This window comes from Quercus lobata, chromosome 3 (genome assembly GCF_001633185.2).
Source record: "Quercus lobata isolate SW786 chromosome 3, ValleyOak3.0 Primary Assembly, whole genome shotgun sequence".
Lineage (NCBI taxonomy): Eukaryota > Viridiplantae > Streptophyta > Magnoliopsida > Fagales > Fagaceae > Quercus > Quercus lobata.
In genome coordinates, this window is record NC_044906.1 from 69,891,791 (window position 1) to 69,909,742 (window position 17,952).

Genomic DNA, 17,952 nt, shown 5'->3' on the forward strand with positions numbered 1-17,952 from the left:
TAAGGATAAAGTCACAATCAATCCGTATTGCTTAAAAAATTTTTACTTTTGCAAATTAAATAATTAAGTAGAGGAGGAATATTACGTTTGCATAATGGAACAGAAGAGAAGAAAACACATTGGGATGAATAAAATATGGGTGGGTGAAGAAGTAGTATCAAATTTCAACAATAACCAATTCTTTGATTTGCGTTAGGTTTTGAACTTTGAACAACCAAGATTCGGGACCAGAAAGAAAATGATAGTTTTATCACAAAAAAAAAAAAAAAAAAACCTTAAAATTTGATATATATATATATATATATATTTGTTTAGAGCATTCATACCCCAAAATGTTATCCTATTTTACTTTACCATCCAAAAAAACTACTTTATCAATTATATAATACCATTTTACAATACTCCAGCATCCCAACTTTTATTTTACAATACAACACATTAAAATAATATTTCTATACAATAAAATAATATATCCTAAAATCACGATCATCTATAGTACAACACATTAGCTACGGTGCATTTAATAAAAAGTAGGAGAGAGAGAGAATTAAATAATAATATGAGAGTTTACCATTCAGTTACAGTGTAATTCTACATGTAGAATTGCACAGTAGCAGTATTGCGAATTTTTTTGCAATACTTGACTTTTACAATTTCTGATGGAATGGAGATTTTGAGCTTAAATGCTAAAAAATGCTTACATTTGCCCAGAGACGGAACCGGGATTTGAACCTAAAGGAGGCCAAAGCATGAACCAAAAAAATTTCAAGTAACATGTTTTATTAAAAAAAAAAAAATCATGGTAGGTAAAATAATTGCACTTTATTCCATAAATATGTAAGTCAAGAAGGAAATAATATGAAACAAAAAAGTTGAAAGTTACAATATGATATTCTAACCTTTTCGAAGAAGAAGAATAAAAAAAGAAGAGGACTTTGGATCTCAGATTTTGGGTAATTGGAATTAATATATTGATTTTATTACGTTGATCAACTCACCAATATGATAAACTCATACTTTTGGATGCAATTGAAAATCACACTAATGAAGTTTTCAAAAATTTGTTTAAGGATTTTAAAAAATTGGGATATTAATATCAAAAGTTGGCAATGCTACATTATCAATATTGGCTTCTAAAAGAATTTTGCATTTTATCTTTTGAAAAAACGTTTAAATATTGTAATTGACTTTCCCATAATTTATAAATCAATTAAAAAGTCATATAAATTATTGTCACCCCCGTAAGTGATTTTTTTTTTCTATGAGATTTTTTTGTTTATGAATTATTGAATTATGATATTGGTGATTTGTGGATTTTTTGTTGTGTTGTATTTAGACTATGGAGGGGCTACGAACCCAAAAAAAAAAGTTAGATGATTAGTTTCTTTTGGAATTTGTACCAATTGTAAACTCTAAAATATGAGTCATTCAATATACACGTACTACATAAATTTTTCAAAGAAATGGGGAGGGGGGGCATGGCCCCCCCTGCCCCTTATTGGGTCCGTCCCTGCATTTGCCACTTGGCATTTGAAGCGTGAATGCTCTTAGTTTCTTAAAAATGAAGCTAGAAATTGTGAAGTTATATTATATAGTTTTAATGTTTTGTTTTTTGGGCTGTCTTGCTATAAAGGATAGTTTATAATAATATATCACTTTCGCACCAAACATTAGAGAAAAGAGATTTGACCCGTGAACACCCTCTTTCTTTTCCCTTTTCTTTTATGACTCTTTGGCGGCACAATATTGATACCCGTGACCTATGCTCAATGCCCTTGTCCGCCAATGACACATTCACCCAATCACACATTGCTTCTTCTTAGAAATATGGTTTTATATAAACACCAATTTTTCAATATAATGCTGTGCTAATTTTCTTATTCCAATGTATGGGGATTCCAATTTTAAGTTGTTCTCGTAAATAAGATTGGACAAATTCACTAATGGTTCATCTAAATAGAGGAGAGCAGAGAGAAGTTTCAACCAACTCTACTTTACTTTTCTTTGCTCTCTTTTCCGCCGCTCTCAATCCAAACATGTCATAAACTTTATATTATTGGATTCTTAAATCCTAATGCTACATTTGTGCTCAAGAAAACACACCATGTATTAAACTAGAGATGGAGTTACAAATATACATATATATCTCTTTTGGGCTGTAGTATGTACCTGAAGAACTTTGAACAAAGTGTAAGAATTGAGCTTCGCTTAACTAGATCTTTGTTTTCTTAAGACTGTTTTTATGTATATTTTTTAAGTAAATTGTTACAACAAATTGGGAGGGAGAATTTGAATAATAGTACTTCTTATAAATGAGATAAGCTAATGTCATTAAGTTAAAAAACTCGTCTTCTTAAAGTAAGTTGAATGTGATTCAGTTAATATTTTGATATCTCAATAATATGTTGTGGTGATATTTAATAGTGAGTCCTGATACATATTGCTTCTATTGAGCTTGTGCCCCAATATGATGTGAGGTAGAAAATATAGAGTTTTAAGCCTAAACTATGATGAGTAAATGTTTACTATAAATTCTAATTTTAAGACTAAGTTTTTGTTAACACTTAGCGTTACATTAGAAATTTAGAACCCTAAATCCAAATCCCAAGAGGTTGGTTTAGTGGTTCCTAAAATTTCTTAATATTTATAAAATCTTGAGTTTAAAACCTTTTGATAGTATCTTAAAGTTACTCTCGTGAAATTCCTCCTTGTAATAACTTAGTGCGAATAAAATGGAAAGATTACATACACCGACACCATCGTTTGTTAAAAAAAAAAAAAAACCTTTTTTTTTTTTTTTCTAAACAGATGAAAGACTTGCTGTACTATGGGTTGTAAATAATGTTCAGTTTTGCTCGTGATGTTTGAAGTACACATGCTTAAAACCTAACATTTTACTTTTATTGTTTGTCTGTATTCATTAAATTCTTACACATATTGCTGGATTGTAAGAAGTCCTTTTGTGATCAATGTTAACGTGTCCATATTTCGGGCTCTTGTTTCTTTCTTCATGTCAAACTTGAGGGATCAAAAACTTGATTGATTGATTTCTAAAATTGTTTCTATAGGTAATTTGCTTTATACTTTTTTTTTTTTTTTCATTTTATACCTAATCTAAATTTGGTTCACACCCATATAATCTGATAAGGTGGACCCAGAATTAGAGAAAGAGGAGGACATGATTTTAAGGCAAAAGTCAACATGGCCAAAAGGCTCATAATTTAAACAAGTTGCTTTAATTGGGAGAAAAGAAAGAAAGAAAGACTGAAGAACAAGGAAGCCACAAATCATTGAGTTTATCCAATTTCTAGAACAACATTTAATATACAAAATTAATGTTATTAGTTCTTGGATGTGAAAGTGAAACCGAAAGTGAGATTACACCTTTTAAACTTTTATGTCTATTTTCGATTAATTTCCTAACTGACAATTGGTTGATCTAAAAGTGAGAAACAAGCAGTAGATGGCAATTGGAGGAATAGAAATACGAAAAAGATTTTTTTTTTTTCCACATTAGAATCTTTATCTTGTATGCAAGATTTTTGTCCAAGACTTTTCTTTTTTGAACCTTTGTCCAAGACTTCTATGTACTAGACGGTATGTCGGTATACGAGTTTGATACGTGGCAATTTTAGAACACGTGTTGTGTCTATGTCGTGCATTAGACGGAAGCCAAACCAAGTTATTACCGGTTTTTACCAAACAAGTCTTTGTGAGTTTGTCATAAATGGGAATCACTTTCAAGAGATATGTGGTCTAAGAATTTCCTTGCATAGTAACAACAATGCAAATAATGCATAAATTGGAGACTTTCGACCGCAACTTTCAGAGTTTTAGTCAAGTTGTCTTGCGTGCTATGTTGTATTTTAGGGGTTTAGCTGATCACACTAGGTTTTGGTTTGGTGTTGACTAAAGCTAGGTAGATTGGGTTGAGTTTAGTTTTCTTCATAACAAAACATAAACACGCGAGTTAAGGATGGAAGAATGCAAATAACTGTCAATCAGGTATAGTTAATACATTGAACTTGATCAATAAAGCTACATCATGAACATAATAATCAAGAATTAGTTTCAAAATTTTGGTTAGTTTCAAAATTTGTCACATGTTATTTTATACAACTCATATTGGTATTTATCAAGAAAAGATACAAGATACATGACATTGAATTCCAATCATATTGGCAAGAGACTTGTAGTTCGCTTGGGTGACACCTTTTAGTATTTTCTTGACATCCACTACTTAAATCCTTATTCCCCTTGTAATTATTAAATTATAAAATAAAATAAAATAAAATCTCAGTTATACCAAAAGAAGAATATTTAAAAATATGTATATAAACTCTTTTGTCGTATAGTTCATATAAGTTATAACTAGGTGAAATTATTATTATTATTATTTATTTTTTAAATTTGGTTGCAAAATGAAGGTTAAGTGATAGAATTCCATACATTTTTCATCAACAATGATGGAGGTCGAAGGGCCATTGACTAAGCCATAAATTTTTTTCATAAAATGTAGTTCTCTATTATTCTTAAAAAAGAAAAAAAAAAAAGTTCTCTATAATACTTATATAATACATATTTTTTTTCTATTTGAAATTCACCTAATTTTGCCAAGATCCTTGGATTACTTACTCTCCTATTTTGCTTACTAGTTGAGTTTCCATCAATGTGAGGTGCAACTTGTTAATAGTTTCCTCCAATATTTTAATCATTTTTGTAAAGAATTTTGTAGTTTAACTAATTGGCACCTCATTTTTTCAATAGAAACATCTATATTCAAATTCCTCACTCTTAACTATCAATATATGAAGAAAAAAATCAATAATTTTCCTTATAAAAAATTGTAATCTTTAGTTATTTTATAGACAAAATAGAAAGATTTAGTAGTGTAGTGATATGATCATACTATTTATATGTATTTATAAGTTGCAAATTACATCATATAGTGACTAATATAGATAGACATGTTTTGTATCTACTCAAAAATGCAAATATAATTTTTTTTTTTTTTTTTAACATTCATGATTGTGTGTTACTAAATTTATTTATTTTCTACTTTTTCTTGGAATTTGTTTCAATTGTTGCAAAAGCAACTAAACTTGAGCAAGAATACTATATTTCAAATCAATTGTGTGGGAGAAAACTTAGTCTCAAACCCCAATCGGGTATTGTCCGCTTTGGGATGGCAGGGTCGACCCTTGCTCCCACCCGCACGGATTTGCTCAATCCCATATCGGGGAGAGACGCCTCCCACCCTTGCCTTATAAGCACTTGGCCTAAGGAATGGTGTACCATAGTGTGTGTGATTACATTAAAAGAAAAATCAATTGTTTCTCATCTAAATTTAGGAAAATGATATTAAAATTTCATTATGCTTAAAATAATTATTATAACAAAATAAACATATTAGTAATTTTTCTAATTACATAGAATACATAATATATATCACATGTCGCTGAAAGGAGTTAGGAAAATTTAACACTTAAGATTAATTTTGATGAATTTACAAATATTTAATTTTTATGGATTTTTTGTCAATTGTTGTCAAAACAACTAAACATGAGGAAGAATGTCATATTCTAAATAATAATAATAATAATAATCATAATAATAATAATTATTATTATTCCAACTAAAAATTATTGCATATATAAGCTGCGTTTGGATTGCACTGATTTTCAGTGCGTTTGCGTTTTTTAGCTTCTTTTTTTTTTTTTTTTTTTTCACGCGTTTTTTAGACTTGTGGTTATTGTTCATGCACTGTTCAATGAATAGTAACCGCAAATTTTGACTTTTCAAACTTTTTTCAGCCAATCAGTGCAGATCATGTACTGTTCACGGACCCACAAATTTCACTTTTCAACAACTTTTTTATTAAAAATGGGTCCCACGGTACTATTTACACATTTAAAAATTATTTTGCTACAGTATTTTTCAGTTTTCAGTTTTCAGCGGTATCCAAACGGACCAATAGAGTTTATAAAAATAATCTTATAAATTCATTTAATGTAAATAATTAATGCACAACTATAAATAATTAATATATGCATTTATAGTATTGTCTAATTCAATGAACTAATACTTTGATATAAATACAAATTTTGCTGAAGTGAAATCCTAAATAAAGCAAATTTTAAGGAATGTATCATGACATAATCTCGTGCCCTCCAACATAAGATTTCTCCTTTTATATATATATATATTATTGAATATTGATTTGCTTATGAATAACTTTTTAGCATTGTATTTTTTGAAAAATAATTTTTGAGCAAAATATGCTACTTGAAATGAATGTTTTTTCAAGATCACAAGAAATTAGCTGAAATAGAAAACTTTTAACTGAAAGTACTGTAGATAAAGATAAAAGGTAGCTGAAATAGTATGGTGAGACCCATAAATAACAATAGGACCCATAAATTGTAGCAAAAAGAAGTTGAATAGTAGAAAAAAACTGGCTTTTTTAAGCCAATGCCAAATGCACACTAAAATTTAGAAAGCAAAAATAATATATTAATCTTTTACACTGTTGCTAGATTTTTATTTATTTATTTATTAACTTCCCACAAATAACTCTAAATCTTTGCTAACTTGCAATGAATCAAGTGATTATCTTTAATTTTCTTTTCCATTTTCTGAGCATGCACAGGATGTGTTTGGAGGGGCTTATAACACTATATAATTTTGTAGTTTGATTGACCCACTATAAATATTGAATAAAAAAGCAAATCAAATAGGTATTTATAGTTCAAACTATAATAATCATATTTACTACAACGTAGAAAACATGTTACGATTTAGAATTGTACAACTGTACTGTTTCATTACAATTTGTAATTGCTCTGTGTGTGTCTCTCTCTCAGAGTCTCACTCATTAAGTAGTGCAGTGGGGTCATCAGAAATTAAAAGCCCTGGGTCACTAGTTACTTTTTTACATGATGGGAAATATAAAAGAAGGAATGGGTGGGTGTCATTCATTATGTTACTTTAGACAAACATGTGATGCATTTAATTATACCTAAAACTCTCAAGTGCCCCACGGTCCCAGCATTTCTTATAGCTTTACAGTGCCTCATGCTGCGTACTAAGTTTCTCAACATTTAATACCTAATTTATTTTGAGCAATATGGAAGTTTACACTGTATTTCTTTTTTTTTTTTGGGTGGGTTCAAATGAATAAAGAATTCAAATACACAGATGATTTTGGAGCAAAAAACTCAAGATTGTTTGGTAACGTTATTCTAGTAATGTTATTTGTATTTTTTAAAAATATGTTTGAATAAAAAAGTACGTGAAAATAGATATAATATTGTTTAAATATTTGTAAATTTCTCAGCATTTGCAATCTGGAAGTGTGATTTTTTCTAATGCCAATTACTCATTTCAAAAGCCTAAAGATCATAGAAGAGTGGGCAGACCAATCTGAAACCTCATTTATATCACAGGCATGGGCTAAACAGATCATTCTTGCCTCTTATAGACAACAAAATTTAGAAACACTTTTTTTGGTCAGAAAAAAAAAGTGACTTTTGTATTGAAAGGAACAGTACCTCCCAAATGGCCCAACAAAAAAGCAGCTTTTTAGGCCCAAGAATATTCGATTCGCATGCATGTAATCTCAAGTGATAAAATTATGGACAAGACTTAAATAACGGTGTTATTTCTCAACTTCATCTTTTAAAATTCTATCATATATATTTTTTTTTTTCATAGGATAGAAGTGTATTTTTTTAGTTAAGTAATCACGTCACAGAATTTTAAAAGGAAAATTTAAGAAATAACACCTAAAGTACTGTATATAAATTATCCTAAAATTAAATCACAAAGTGCAGCAGAAATAACATTGCGTCAAAGTGTGTTGAAATTTACAACCGCACATCCTTAGTACAATGATTACTTTATAAGTATTTAGTACTTGTGGAATATGAGAGACAGGTCAGGGTTCAAGCTTCTAGGAGGGAGCTTCACACATATATTCTTAGATTATACTAGAGTAGAATTTTTATCTTGTATAATAAAAAAAAATAGTGCTTTGAAACTACAAATATAAAAAAATATTTCCCAAATGACATCTAAAAAGAATAAAAAAAAATGCCAAGACTCCCACACATGCTTCTTATGCAATTTAAATTTTAAAAGAAGAAGAAGAAGCAGCAGTAGCATAGATCATTGTAAAATTTCCTCTTTTTTAGGAGAATTAACTCTTAAAATTACATGACGTTACAAGTAATTCGGTCTTTTCATGCGATGCCATGTATGTAGAGGTCACATGAGTCACACGTGACATGCTTTTTCATTCAAGTTAACAGCCCAACTAACGGTAGAGTGCAAAGTGATACACAAATCAACTTTGAGTCTTAACTGAATCCAGAACAATGGCATATTTTGGAGAAATTTCACTACTTTCATCTGCTTTCTAATCATGCCCAAAATTGTTTCCAGTATCAAAAATTGGATATCAATAAAAGTTTGTGGACAGAATTTCCCAACATTAGCATGAATGGTTAAGAATGATGGCTAGAAAACATTGGTACCAAACAACACTCAACTATTTTACACATGCCTGCCGATCAGCAATTATAATTAGAGAAATAAAAAAATCATTGCACAGTTACGGCATCTGAACCCTGCTTTTCATTTTGTTAGTTCTTTTCTTGAAAGTTACAGGAGTCAACAAACGCTTGAAAGGAAATAAAGCTGCTCGGTGAGATATTCTCCGTTTTGGCCTTGATTTCCCTGCATTCAGTAAGAGTTAATCAGTAAATTATTGGTATGGCTAGATTTACAAACCCCCGAATAAAGTACTGAAAGAGAGCTAGATTGCGCATTTTATACAAGCATCAAGAAACCCCGATAATGAGTCTCAGCCAAACAACCAAGGACCGTGACAACCTACAAAGTTTTTGATAATTCAATTTGTTACAACAAGTGGGGGAAGTGGGGATTCGAATCCTGATTCTCCTTACAAAGGAGACCAGGCAATGTAACTATGCTTATAAGGCTCTTGGCAATGACATCCTATGAGCAAAAATAATAATTAAGAGACATGAAAAACCTAAAGAAACAAGACCAGTACAGCTTACAATACAATCACAATTTCATGCCAAATTGTAGCTGTGCACATAGGTCTCGTTCTTTAAAAATGGATCTACTACCTGTGACTTAAAAAGCCTAATACAAGCTTCAAAGTTGGTAGAATTAAAAGTTAAATTATAAGGCAGTCTGAAATAAATCTAAGAACAGCAATGACAGCCCATGACAGTCTTCAGTAAAATTCTTTCAAAATGTTACGCCAAAAATTCACAGCTGTCACAATATACAAGAAAGTTTTACAAACTCACAATATCATCACTGTCCATGGCTATGCTAGCAGATTAATAAATCTCCCAAAGAATAGATGCTTCTAGAGTTTTGTTTAAAAGAAAAAGAACGAAAGAAAATAGTTCAGAACGGATTAAATTTAAGAACGGCATGGTTTAAATATGTTTGCTATTCATAAAATTATCATAATGCAAAACTAAGCATAAATATGGGTGGTATGTGGTCAATACTAAACAGTAATTAAAAGTGTTACCTGATATAGATTGACTGCTGGTTGGATCGTGAACACAGGTATCCGCTTCTCCATGCCTTTGCTCTTCCATTGTGACCTCTATTGACTCATGATTTGCAACTGGGGAACCATCTACAATTGTCATCTCAATTTGAGACTCGGGAATAGGAATGGGATCAGCAAGAATAGCCACCTCATTCCCTGGCTCCCTAATTTGTTCTCCCTCCAAAAAATGCTCTGGCAAAGGCGGACCATTTAAGGCCAAACATGTGTTTTCTTGATTTGTCGTATCTACCTCCATTGAAATACCTAATACTTCTTCCAAACTTTTTGTATTCTTAGGCTCTTCATTTGTAGTAGCAGGAAGACCAACATCCTCGGTCAGTGTCAAAATTTCTCGTTTAGCATCAACATCACAAGGAACATCTAACTCCAAGTTGCGAGTCAATGCATGAAATATTACATTTTCATTTGGTAGAGCAATTTGTGATTCACAACTAGAGAAACATTTTAGTAATTTCAAATCATGCTTTTCTGCTACATCCAAGGGAAGATTAACATCTGACCCATTTGTATTATCCTTTTCTACTTTGTTGGTGGTTGTAGGGGTTTTAATTTCCTCAGAGTTTGTCAAAGCTTTTGCAGTATCACGTGGTGGGTATAAGTTTTGAGAATTTTCACAGCCAGAGGCTTGATGTATTAATGCAGTATCATACGCTAAATTTTGATCTGATTTTGGAAGATCAAGACTGCCAAGCTGTTCAGGTTGTCCACTAGCTGTGGCAGGTACCTCAACTATTTCAGGAGCAGACAAAGAGATTGTTCCATTATCTGGAGGTTGGGGCACAGCCTCAGTTTGAGATATCAAAGGCTTCACTTGAAAACCATGTGATGGCATGCTCTCAATAACTGAAGCAAAATCAATGGCTTTAATGGTTTTTGATACTTTACTGGAGGCAGAAAAAGACTTCACCATGTCCTCTAATAGCAAATCACCTTCACCACTAGAGATGGGATCCCATTTAAACCAATCGCTAGCCAAAGTTTTGTTGAAATCTAATTGTACACCTGAAGGTATTGCTTCAACTCTAATTGCATCCTTGAAAAATTGTTTTTTCCTTAAAGCATTGGCTATAAGAGTCCTGCAAACATTGGTGAAAAGATTTTCTGACATTTATAAACATCATCTAAGTGTCACTGAATGCTGTGAGGTTTCAAAAAGTGTTCATACCTACAATTTTTGGAAATAGCTGCTTTAGCTCGTTCCATAGAGAGCCCAAGCAATGATGACAAATTTGCAACATCATACGGCCCTCTAAGTTCATTTACAGAAGGGGCAGCACTTGAGAAAATGAGATTTTTTCCTCGAGTCCAATCCACCAGCAACTGAAAATATGACCAATAGTCCAACTTAATTAATTGGCAGATCCATCAATAACTTAGATACAAGAATAAATCAACACATAATGTTTATAAAAGAAAATAAGGTACATTTAGATCTTAGAAACTCATCCACAGGCCTTGGAACCTATAAAATCATGAAGAATTTTTCCAACATGATTAATTTACGCATGCGTACACATACTTGAAGTAAGCGTATGCATACAGCTGGGCTGCGTACGCAGGCCCTATGTATGCATACGCATACTCAAGCCTAGAAACCCTAATTCAACCTTTTTGTTTTTGTTTCTTTATTCTGTTTGTATAATATGCTTCTGTTTTATCTAATTTTATGTTTCTTAGGTCTCTGTTTCTCTGTTTGTTTGTTTATTTGCTCTCCACATGCTAAATTAGGGTTTCTCTTTAATATTTCCATTGTTTGCCATGGACATGCATATGATATGAACATGCATTGATGCATAGGTGCTGACAGAGTTGTAAATGAACCAAGCCAATCATGAACAACTCAGGCTTGGCTCGATAAAAAGCTTGTTCATGTTTGTTAGTTTATAAATAAGCCAAGCTTGAGCCTTAGTTTTAGGCTCGTTTAATAAACAAGCAGAGCCCAAACAAAAAAAAATTGTTCACAAACAAGCTCTTGAGCTATTAGGCTTGATACACAACAATTCAAGCATAGACTATAGTTACATTTCTTAATAATAACATGACCAACATGAGACTACTATCTATATTACCTTAATTTTTTCCTTCCCTTTAAACTAATCAAAAACCACTTTAGACTATAGTTACATTTAAAAATAAATAAATAATTAAGTAGGCCACATATGATCCTTCACTATCAATCATCTAAAATAAAGTTATGAAACATGTTAGTATTTTCTCATTTATAATAGTTACAAACATGTATTTTTCTAGTCCTTCACCATTTAATGTAAATGTAAAAATTGTATTTTGAACAATTGCTGGAGCTGTAGACAAGGAATGATGAATGAATGAATTTAATTATGTAAATTATTAATTTGAATAATGGCTAATCATAAGTAAAACTAGATGCATGATAAAATGAGTATACTATTTTCTGTTTATTTTTTCTTAATTTTAGAGATTTAAGCATTTAATAATGTAATTTTTTTAGATCTCAAGCTCAAAAACTTGACCTGAGCTCAAGTTTGAGCTTAATATTAAACTTGAGTTTAGCTTAACTAATTAATCAAACCAAGCCAAACTCAAGCTTTTTGGCTTTCCCATGAACTCAAGTTCAAACACTATTTTTAGGTTTGTCACAAGCTCAAGCCAAACTTAAACTTGATACACAACAATTCAAGCATAGATTCATTTATAAGTTTATATGTATTAGCTAAATATATTCATTACACATATTTTAATAATAACATGACCAATATGAGACCACTGCTTATATTACCTTAATTTTTTCCTTCTCTTTGAACTGATCAAGAATCACTTTAGACTATAGTTACATTTAAAAATAAATAAATAATTAAGTAGGCCAAATATGATCCTTCCCTATCAATCATTCAAAGTAAAGTTATGAAACATGTTAGTATTTTCTCATTCATAATAGTTACAAACATGTATTTTTCTAATCCTTCACCATCTAACGTGAATGTAAAAATTATATTTTGAACAACTGTTGAAACTGTAGACAAGGAATGATGAACGAATGAATTTAATTATGTAAATTATTAATTTGAATAATGGCTAATCATAAGTAAAATTAGATGCATGATAAAATTAGTATACTATTTTCTTTTTCTTTTTTCTTAATTTTAGAGATTTAAGCATTTAATAATGTAATTTTTTTAGATCTCAGGCTCAAAAACTTGACTTGAGCTTAAGTTTGAACTTGAAATTAAACTTGAGCTTGGCTTGACTAATTAATCAAGCCAAACTAAGCCAAGCTCAAGCTTTTTGGCTTTCCCACGAGCTCAAACTCAAACACTATTTTTAGGCTTGTCACAAGCTCAAGCCAAGCTTAAGCTTTTTTGATTTTTTCTGACAAGCCAAGCTTGAACATGCACTACTCGACAAAGCTCAGCTCGTTTACAGCCCTAGGTGCTGTGATGCAACAAGGTAAGACATGCACTTACATGGACATGCATTTGTTTAAGTTATGATCTTGATCTTATTTTGATAAACATGAACGTATATTTGCAAATGCTTTGCTTTGGATATGATAACATGATTGCTTGATCTTAACATGCTTAAGTGTCTGCCCTTGTGATATCTTGTTTGTTTGTGCCTTAGATATGATTTGATATGTATGGATGATTAGATGTATGTTAGGGTTTTGATGCTATATGTGATGTGATGTTAGGGTGTGGGATAGCAATATGACAATTTGTCAATGAACTAAAATTTAAATCCTTATTTCATAATAACAACACATTATCATTTTCTGATAGGTTTACAATTGTATTGCAACTGGTGGATGGTCATGTCCTGCACCGGGGCTATGACCAGGAGTTGTTGGGCGAAAGTCTTCAATCTCGGCCATTTTATAACGATTTATAGTGAACCATGTAGACAGAGGTTTTGGCTTGGTTAAGGAGCCTTTGGAAAATGTTGGTGGATAAAAATCAGTTGGCCTTGATGCTGTTATGGGGCTAAGGTTTTGTTGAAGAAGAAGGATAACCATGAAAATGGTTATCATAAAAGTTTTGTTTGCCATGAAGCTGGGTGGAAAGAAGAGGTTTTCTTAAACTAATTAAGTAGAAGATGATGCTTGTTACTAGTTTAGAGTGCTATTTAAAGATGTTTGTAATGGCCTCATGCATTTATGTCAAATTCATAATTTATTATCACACATTAATTAGCGCATGCATTTATCCATATGTATTTATTATCTAATCACTGCATTAATGTCAGTGTCTTAATTCATTTTTGTATGTCAAATGAGTAGATGATGCATTTGGAAAAAGTGTAATTTTCTCACATTAATATATGGAAGAAATGAATCTATTATTTAATATACAATAATGAAGTAATACTTTGACGTAAATGCAAAGTTTAGATAATAAATGAATAGGAATAAATGAATGCATGAAGTGCTGTTAGGATGCTATTGCATCATTTGCTACAAAACATAAAAGTCTATCAAAATACCAGACATGTCTTAACTGCATATAACAGGAAAGACAAAGCCTCAAGCTATTAGATCTGTCCTGTGGTTCAAAATCCTACCCTCTCTTCTTGCTATATCTTGGCACAAAATATATAAAACACTCTTCTCCCTTTAATTGCAAGCTGCTTTATAATGCCTTGTGGGCATGGAGGAGTATTCTGTCATGTAGGAACTAGATGCGATATAACAAATTGGATATGGGAAACCTATTCCAAATAACCATTATTGGCCAAACTTTAAGCCACCAGCTACTAGATCTGGCCCAATCAATATTTCAAGAGCAAGCAATCTGATAGACCAATATTTGGCCAGGTGTAATTCAGCTTTGATCAGGAGGCTTTATGCACCTCAGTTCAGGAGGTGGCTAAAAAGATTCTTAGTTTAACCATTTCTAAGATTGGAAATCCTGATAGATAAATTTGGGCCACACTCCAAGTCAGGATCTGTTGAAGTGAAGAAAGCATATTGGCAATGTCATAACAGCTGCAATTCATATGCTGCTACAAACCAGCTTATGAGTTATGAATGGAGAGAGTAACTGTATTTGGCACTTGCTCTGGAAACTCAAACTTCCCTTCAAATTAATTATTTTCATTAGGAAACTCTTAAGTCTTAATTAATAGACTTCCAGTTACATGAATTGGCAAAGAGAAATATAGTTATATCCATATGCTTGAAAGATGAAGAGTTCATTGATCATCTTTTCCTTGGCTGTGAAGTGGCCAGTGCAGCATGGTTTGGCTCAGATTTCACTCTGCCTACCAAGTTCCTAGAACCTCCTTTGATCTGCTCTTGGATCATCAGCTAATTGGAGAAAATTTCTAGGGTTAAATAAGACATTATCCAAATCACAAACACTTTTGTAGCCACCCTTTGCGCACTATGGACTCATAGAAATGAAGTTATATTTGAGGACCTTCAGCCTAATGCTATGACTGTTCTAAATCTAAGCAAGATTTGTATGTTTCTTTGCAAATAAATATTTCTTTGCGCTTTGCAAATCATACTCTTCATCATATAACATATCATGCCTAGCTGTGAATTTGTCTATATGTGTTCAACCATAACGTTTTTCTTCAAAGCTACTGTACACTCACATATCAATAACTCAAATTTTATTGTAAAATGCACACACATGCATCATCATCATCCAAGAATAACACACACTATGGCACCTAATCAGAAACATGCCAAACTAGTTCAATAACAAATATTAAAAAACGTCTCTTTTTGAGACAGATGCTCTTACTTTAACATTTTTGTGTAAAATAAATATGAAAACTAACATAAAAATTTTGGAAATACAAAACTCTTATTATTGAAAGAGATGAAAACAAGGTCTACTTGCAAAGAGTGATGAAAGCAATTAGGATTTCTATGTTCCCAAAATGGAAAATGAGTGCCATAACAATGTGAGGGGCCACCAAGTTTTCCTCAAAGGCAATCAAATATGAAACACAAAAGTTAGGAAGAACGTATGGGGTGGTCCTTTGCAGAAATCAAGTATTGTCATAAGAAGGAGATATACAAAATGAATTCCCATGTACTATGGTAACTCTCTCTCTCTCTCTCTCTCTCCAATGATGAGAAACTTATTATGCATCAAATAACAATGAGATATACGAAAGGCCCCGTTGTCCCTAAACTTCAACATATGCGTGATTTTAGTTCTTGAAGTTTACAGTGACCATTTCTAGTCCTAATAAACTTAAAGTGATTGCTTCAAGTCCCTAACATACTTAAAGTCATTGCTTTTAGTCCCTACAAAACTTAAAGTAATCGCTTTTAGCCCTTAAAAACTTAAAGTAACTAATTTTAGTCCCTACAAACTTAAAGTAATCGCTTATAGTCCTTACAAAACTTAAAGTAATCGATTCTAGTCCCAATAAAATTAAACTGATCAATCTTAGTCTCTAATAAGCTTAAAGTGATCACTTTTAGCCCCTACTTAGTGATGACATGTGAGTTTTTAGTTTGGTATCGGGACTGAAGGTTAAAGCTTTGAACTTCAGAGACTAAACTCGGTCATGCACTAAACATTAGGAACCAACCCCACATTTAAGCCCAAACAAAATGTCCCAACAAATTATCAACAGAGAAATTTAGCAATTCTCACCTTAGCATTGGATATCATTTGCCTCCTTGTTTGTACATCCACAATAAGATCCGAATACGTGATCTCAAAATAAACTCCACGCTGGAAATCCAAAAAGCCCACAAAAATTTATTATGAACAAAACCAATAAACAGAGAAAACGAAAATTCAAATCATTGAAGAACAAACAAACAAACAAACCTCAATGGCAGCTTTAACCTTAGCCTGCTTCAATCGAAAAGGCAACCTCTCCGAAAAATCAATCGCAATTATATCTACCTAAAAACAACACAAACATTAAAACCAAACCTCAAAACAAAACACAAATCAAAACTTAGGAAACCACGAACTCACTCACCTCGGATTTATCACAAGCATCATCGAATACGGTCTGGTCCAAGGGCTTCACAGCGACCAAGTCGTAGGTTTTCAAAACAGGGTTACCGGAGTTGAGAGCTAAGCTCTGGGAGTGGTTTTCGGCGACAACAGTGAGACGCGTGTACTGGCGGAAAGGGGTGGCACGTGGGACGCCGAGGAGGTCGCGGTGGAGGTTGACGGAGAGAGAGAGAGAAGGTACGAGGTTGAGGAGAGAGGAGAGAGTGAGGGGAGAGATGGAGCAACGGTCGTGATCGGACATCACGCCTTTGATCGTACGGTTGTAAGCGATCCCAGTGTAGCCCAGCTCCATGGCTTTGACTGCGAGCTTTGTGCGCGTGGTTTTGTGGGATTGTGAAGAATCGAGGTACGGTATGTTCAGGTCGAAGAAACCCATGGTTACAGAACTGAGACACAGTCACAAACAGAGGGTTTAGGGCTTTACAAATAAATTGAGGTTTGTATATGTTACTAGTGTAGGTTGCCCGTGCAAGGCACGAGCTGCGTTTAGTGAGAAAATTAATATAATTTTTTTTTTTTGGTTGAAGAAGAACGATCATATACTTAAATTTAAAATAGTTATATGACAATTTCTTAGAATCTATTTATTAAATGTAATATTTACTTAGTGGTGGTTTTAGGAATTTTTTTTCAGGGTGTTCCTTAAGAAGTATAAATTACACAATCTAATAAAAAAAGAAATTCATATATTGATAACAACAACTATAAAAAAACAAGCAAATACATAAAGTTTACAATTGCCTTCTACAAGTTTTTATATTTTGAAATCGTTGTTTAATTTATCAAATATTTTGAAATCGTTGCTCTCATTTTCAATGTTACAAGGTACATCTCTTTCAATATATGCAATCAAGCAATCATTCATCCACTGATCTCCCATTCGATTGCGCAGTTCATTTTTTATATATTTCATTGCTGAAAAACTTCTTTTTACTGTTGCAGTAGCAACAAGAAGGGTCAAAACTAACTTTACAAGCAAATAGACTAATGGATAAGTCTCATACTTTCTTGTGTTAATTAACTTTTCAGCAAGTTCACTAACTCCTTAAAGCTCTAAAAACAAGTCATTGTTGCACATATCAAAAATATAATTTTGAAGTTAAGAGTCAAGTACCAAGATATTTGTTCCAAGAAAATTAGATGGATAGAACTTTGTTAGACGTATCAATTTTTCCTTATCAAAAGTCACAAATGAATCACTTTGATTCAAGCAAGCCATACAAAGTTGCAAATCAGTATTTACCTCTGAAAAATGGTTGTTAAACTCTTGAAGTTGCATATCTATAACTGTGTAGAATAACTCAACACGATAATGATGTAAATTTGTATTTTGTTGGGTGTTGCGTTGCGGCCTCCCACTAACTA

At 32.1% G+C, this 17,952-nt stretch overlaps 1 protein-coding gene across 1 annotated transcript; it reads right to left on the reverse strand.

Annotated features, from left to right (window-relative positions):
- Positions 1–8,199: 8,199 nt before the first annotated feature.
- On the reverse strand, positions 8,200–16,992 carry LOC115978807. The gene is made up of 6 exons (XM_031100678.1): positions 16,550–16,992; positions 16,393–16,470; positions 16,213–16,293; positions 10,785–10,939; positions 9,575–10,695; positions 8,200–8,736 (listed from the first exon to the last, which is right to left on the reverse strand). The coding sequence occupies exons 1-6, from the start codon at positions 16,961–16,963 to the stop codon at positions 8,612–8,614; spliced, it is 1,974 nt and encodes a 657-aa protein (XP_030956538.1). The 5' UTR covers positions 16,964–16,992; the 3' UTR covers positions 8,200–8,611.
- Between the last annotated feature and the right edge of the window lie 960 nt (positions 16,993–17,952).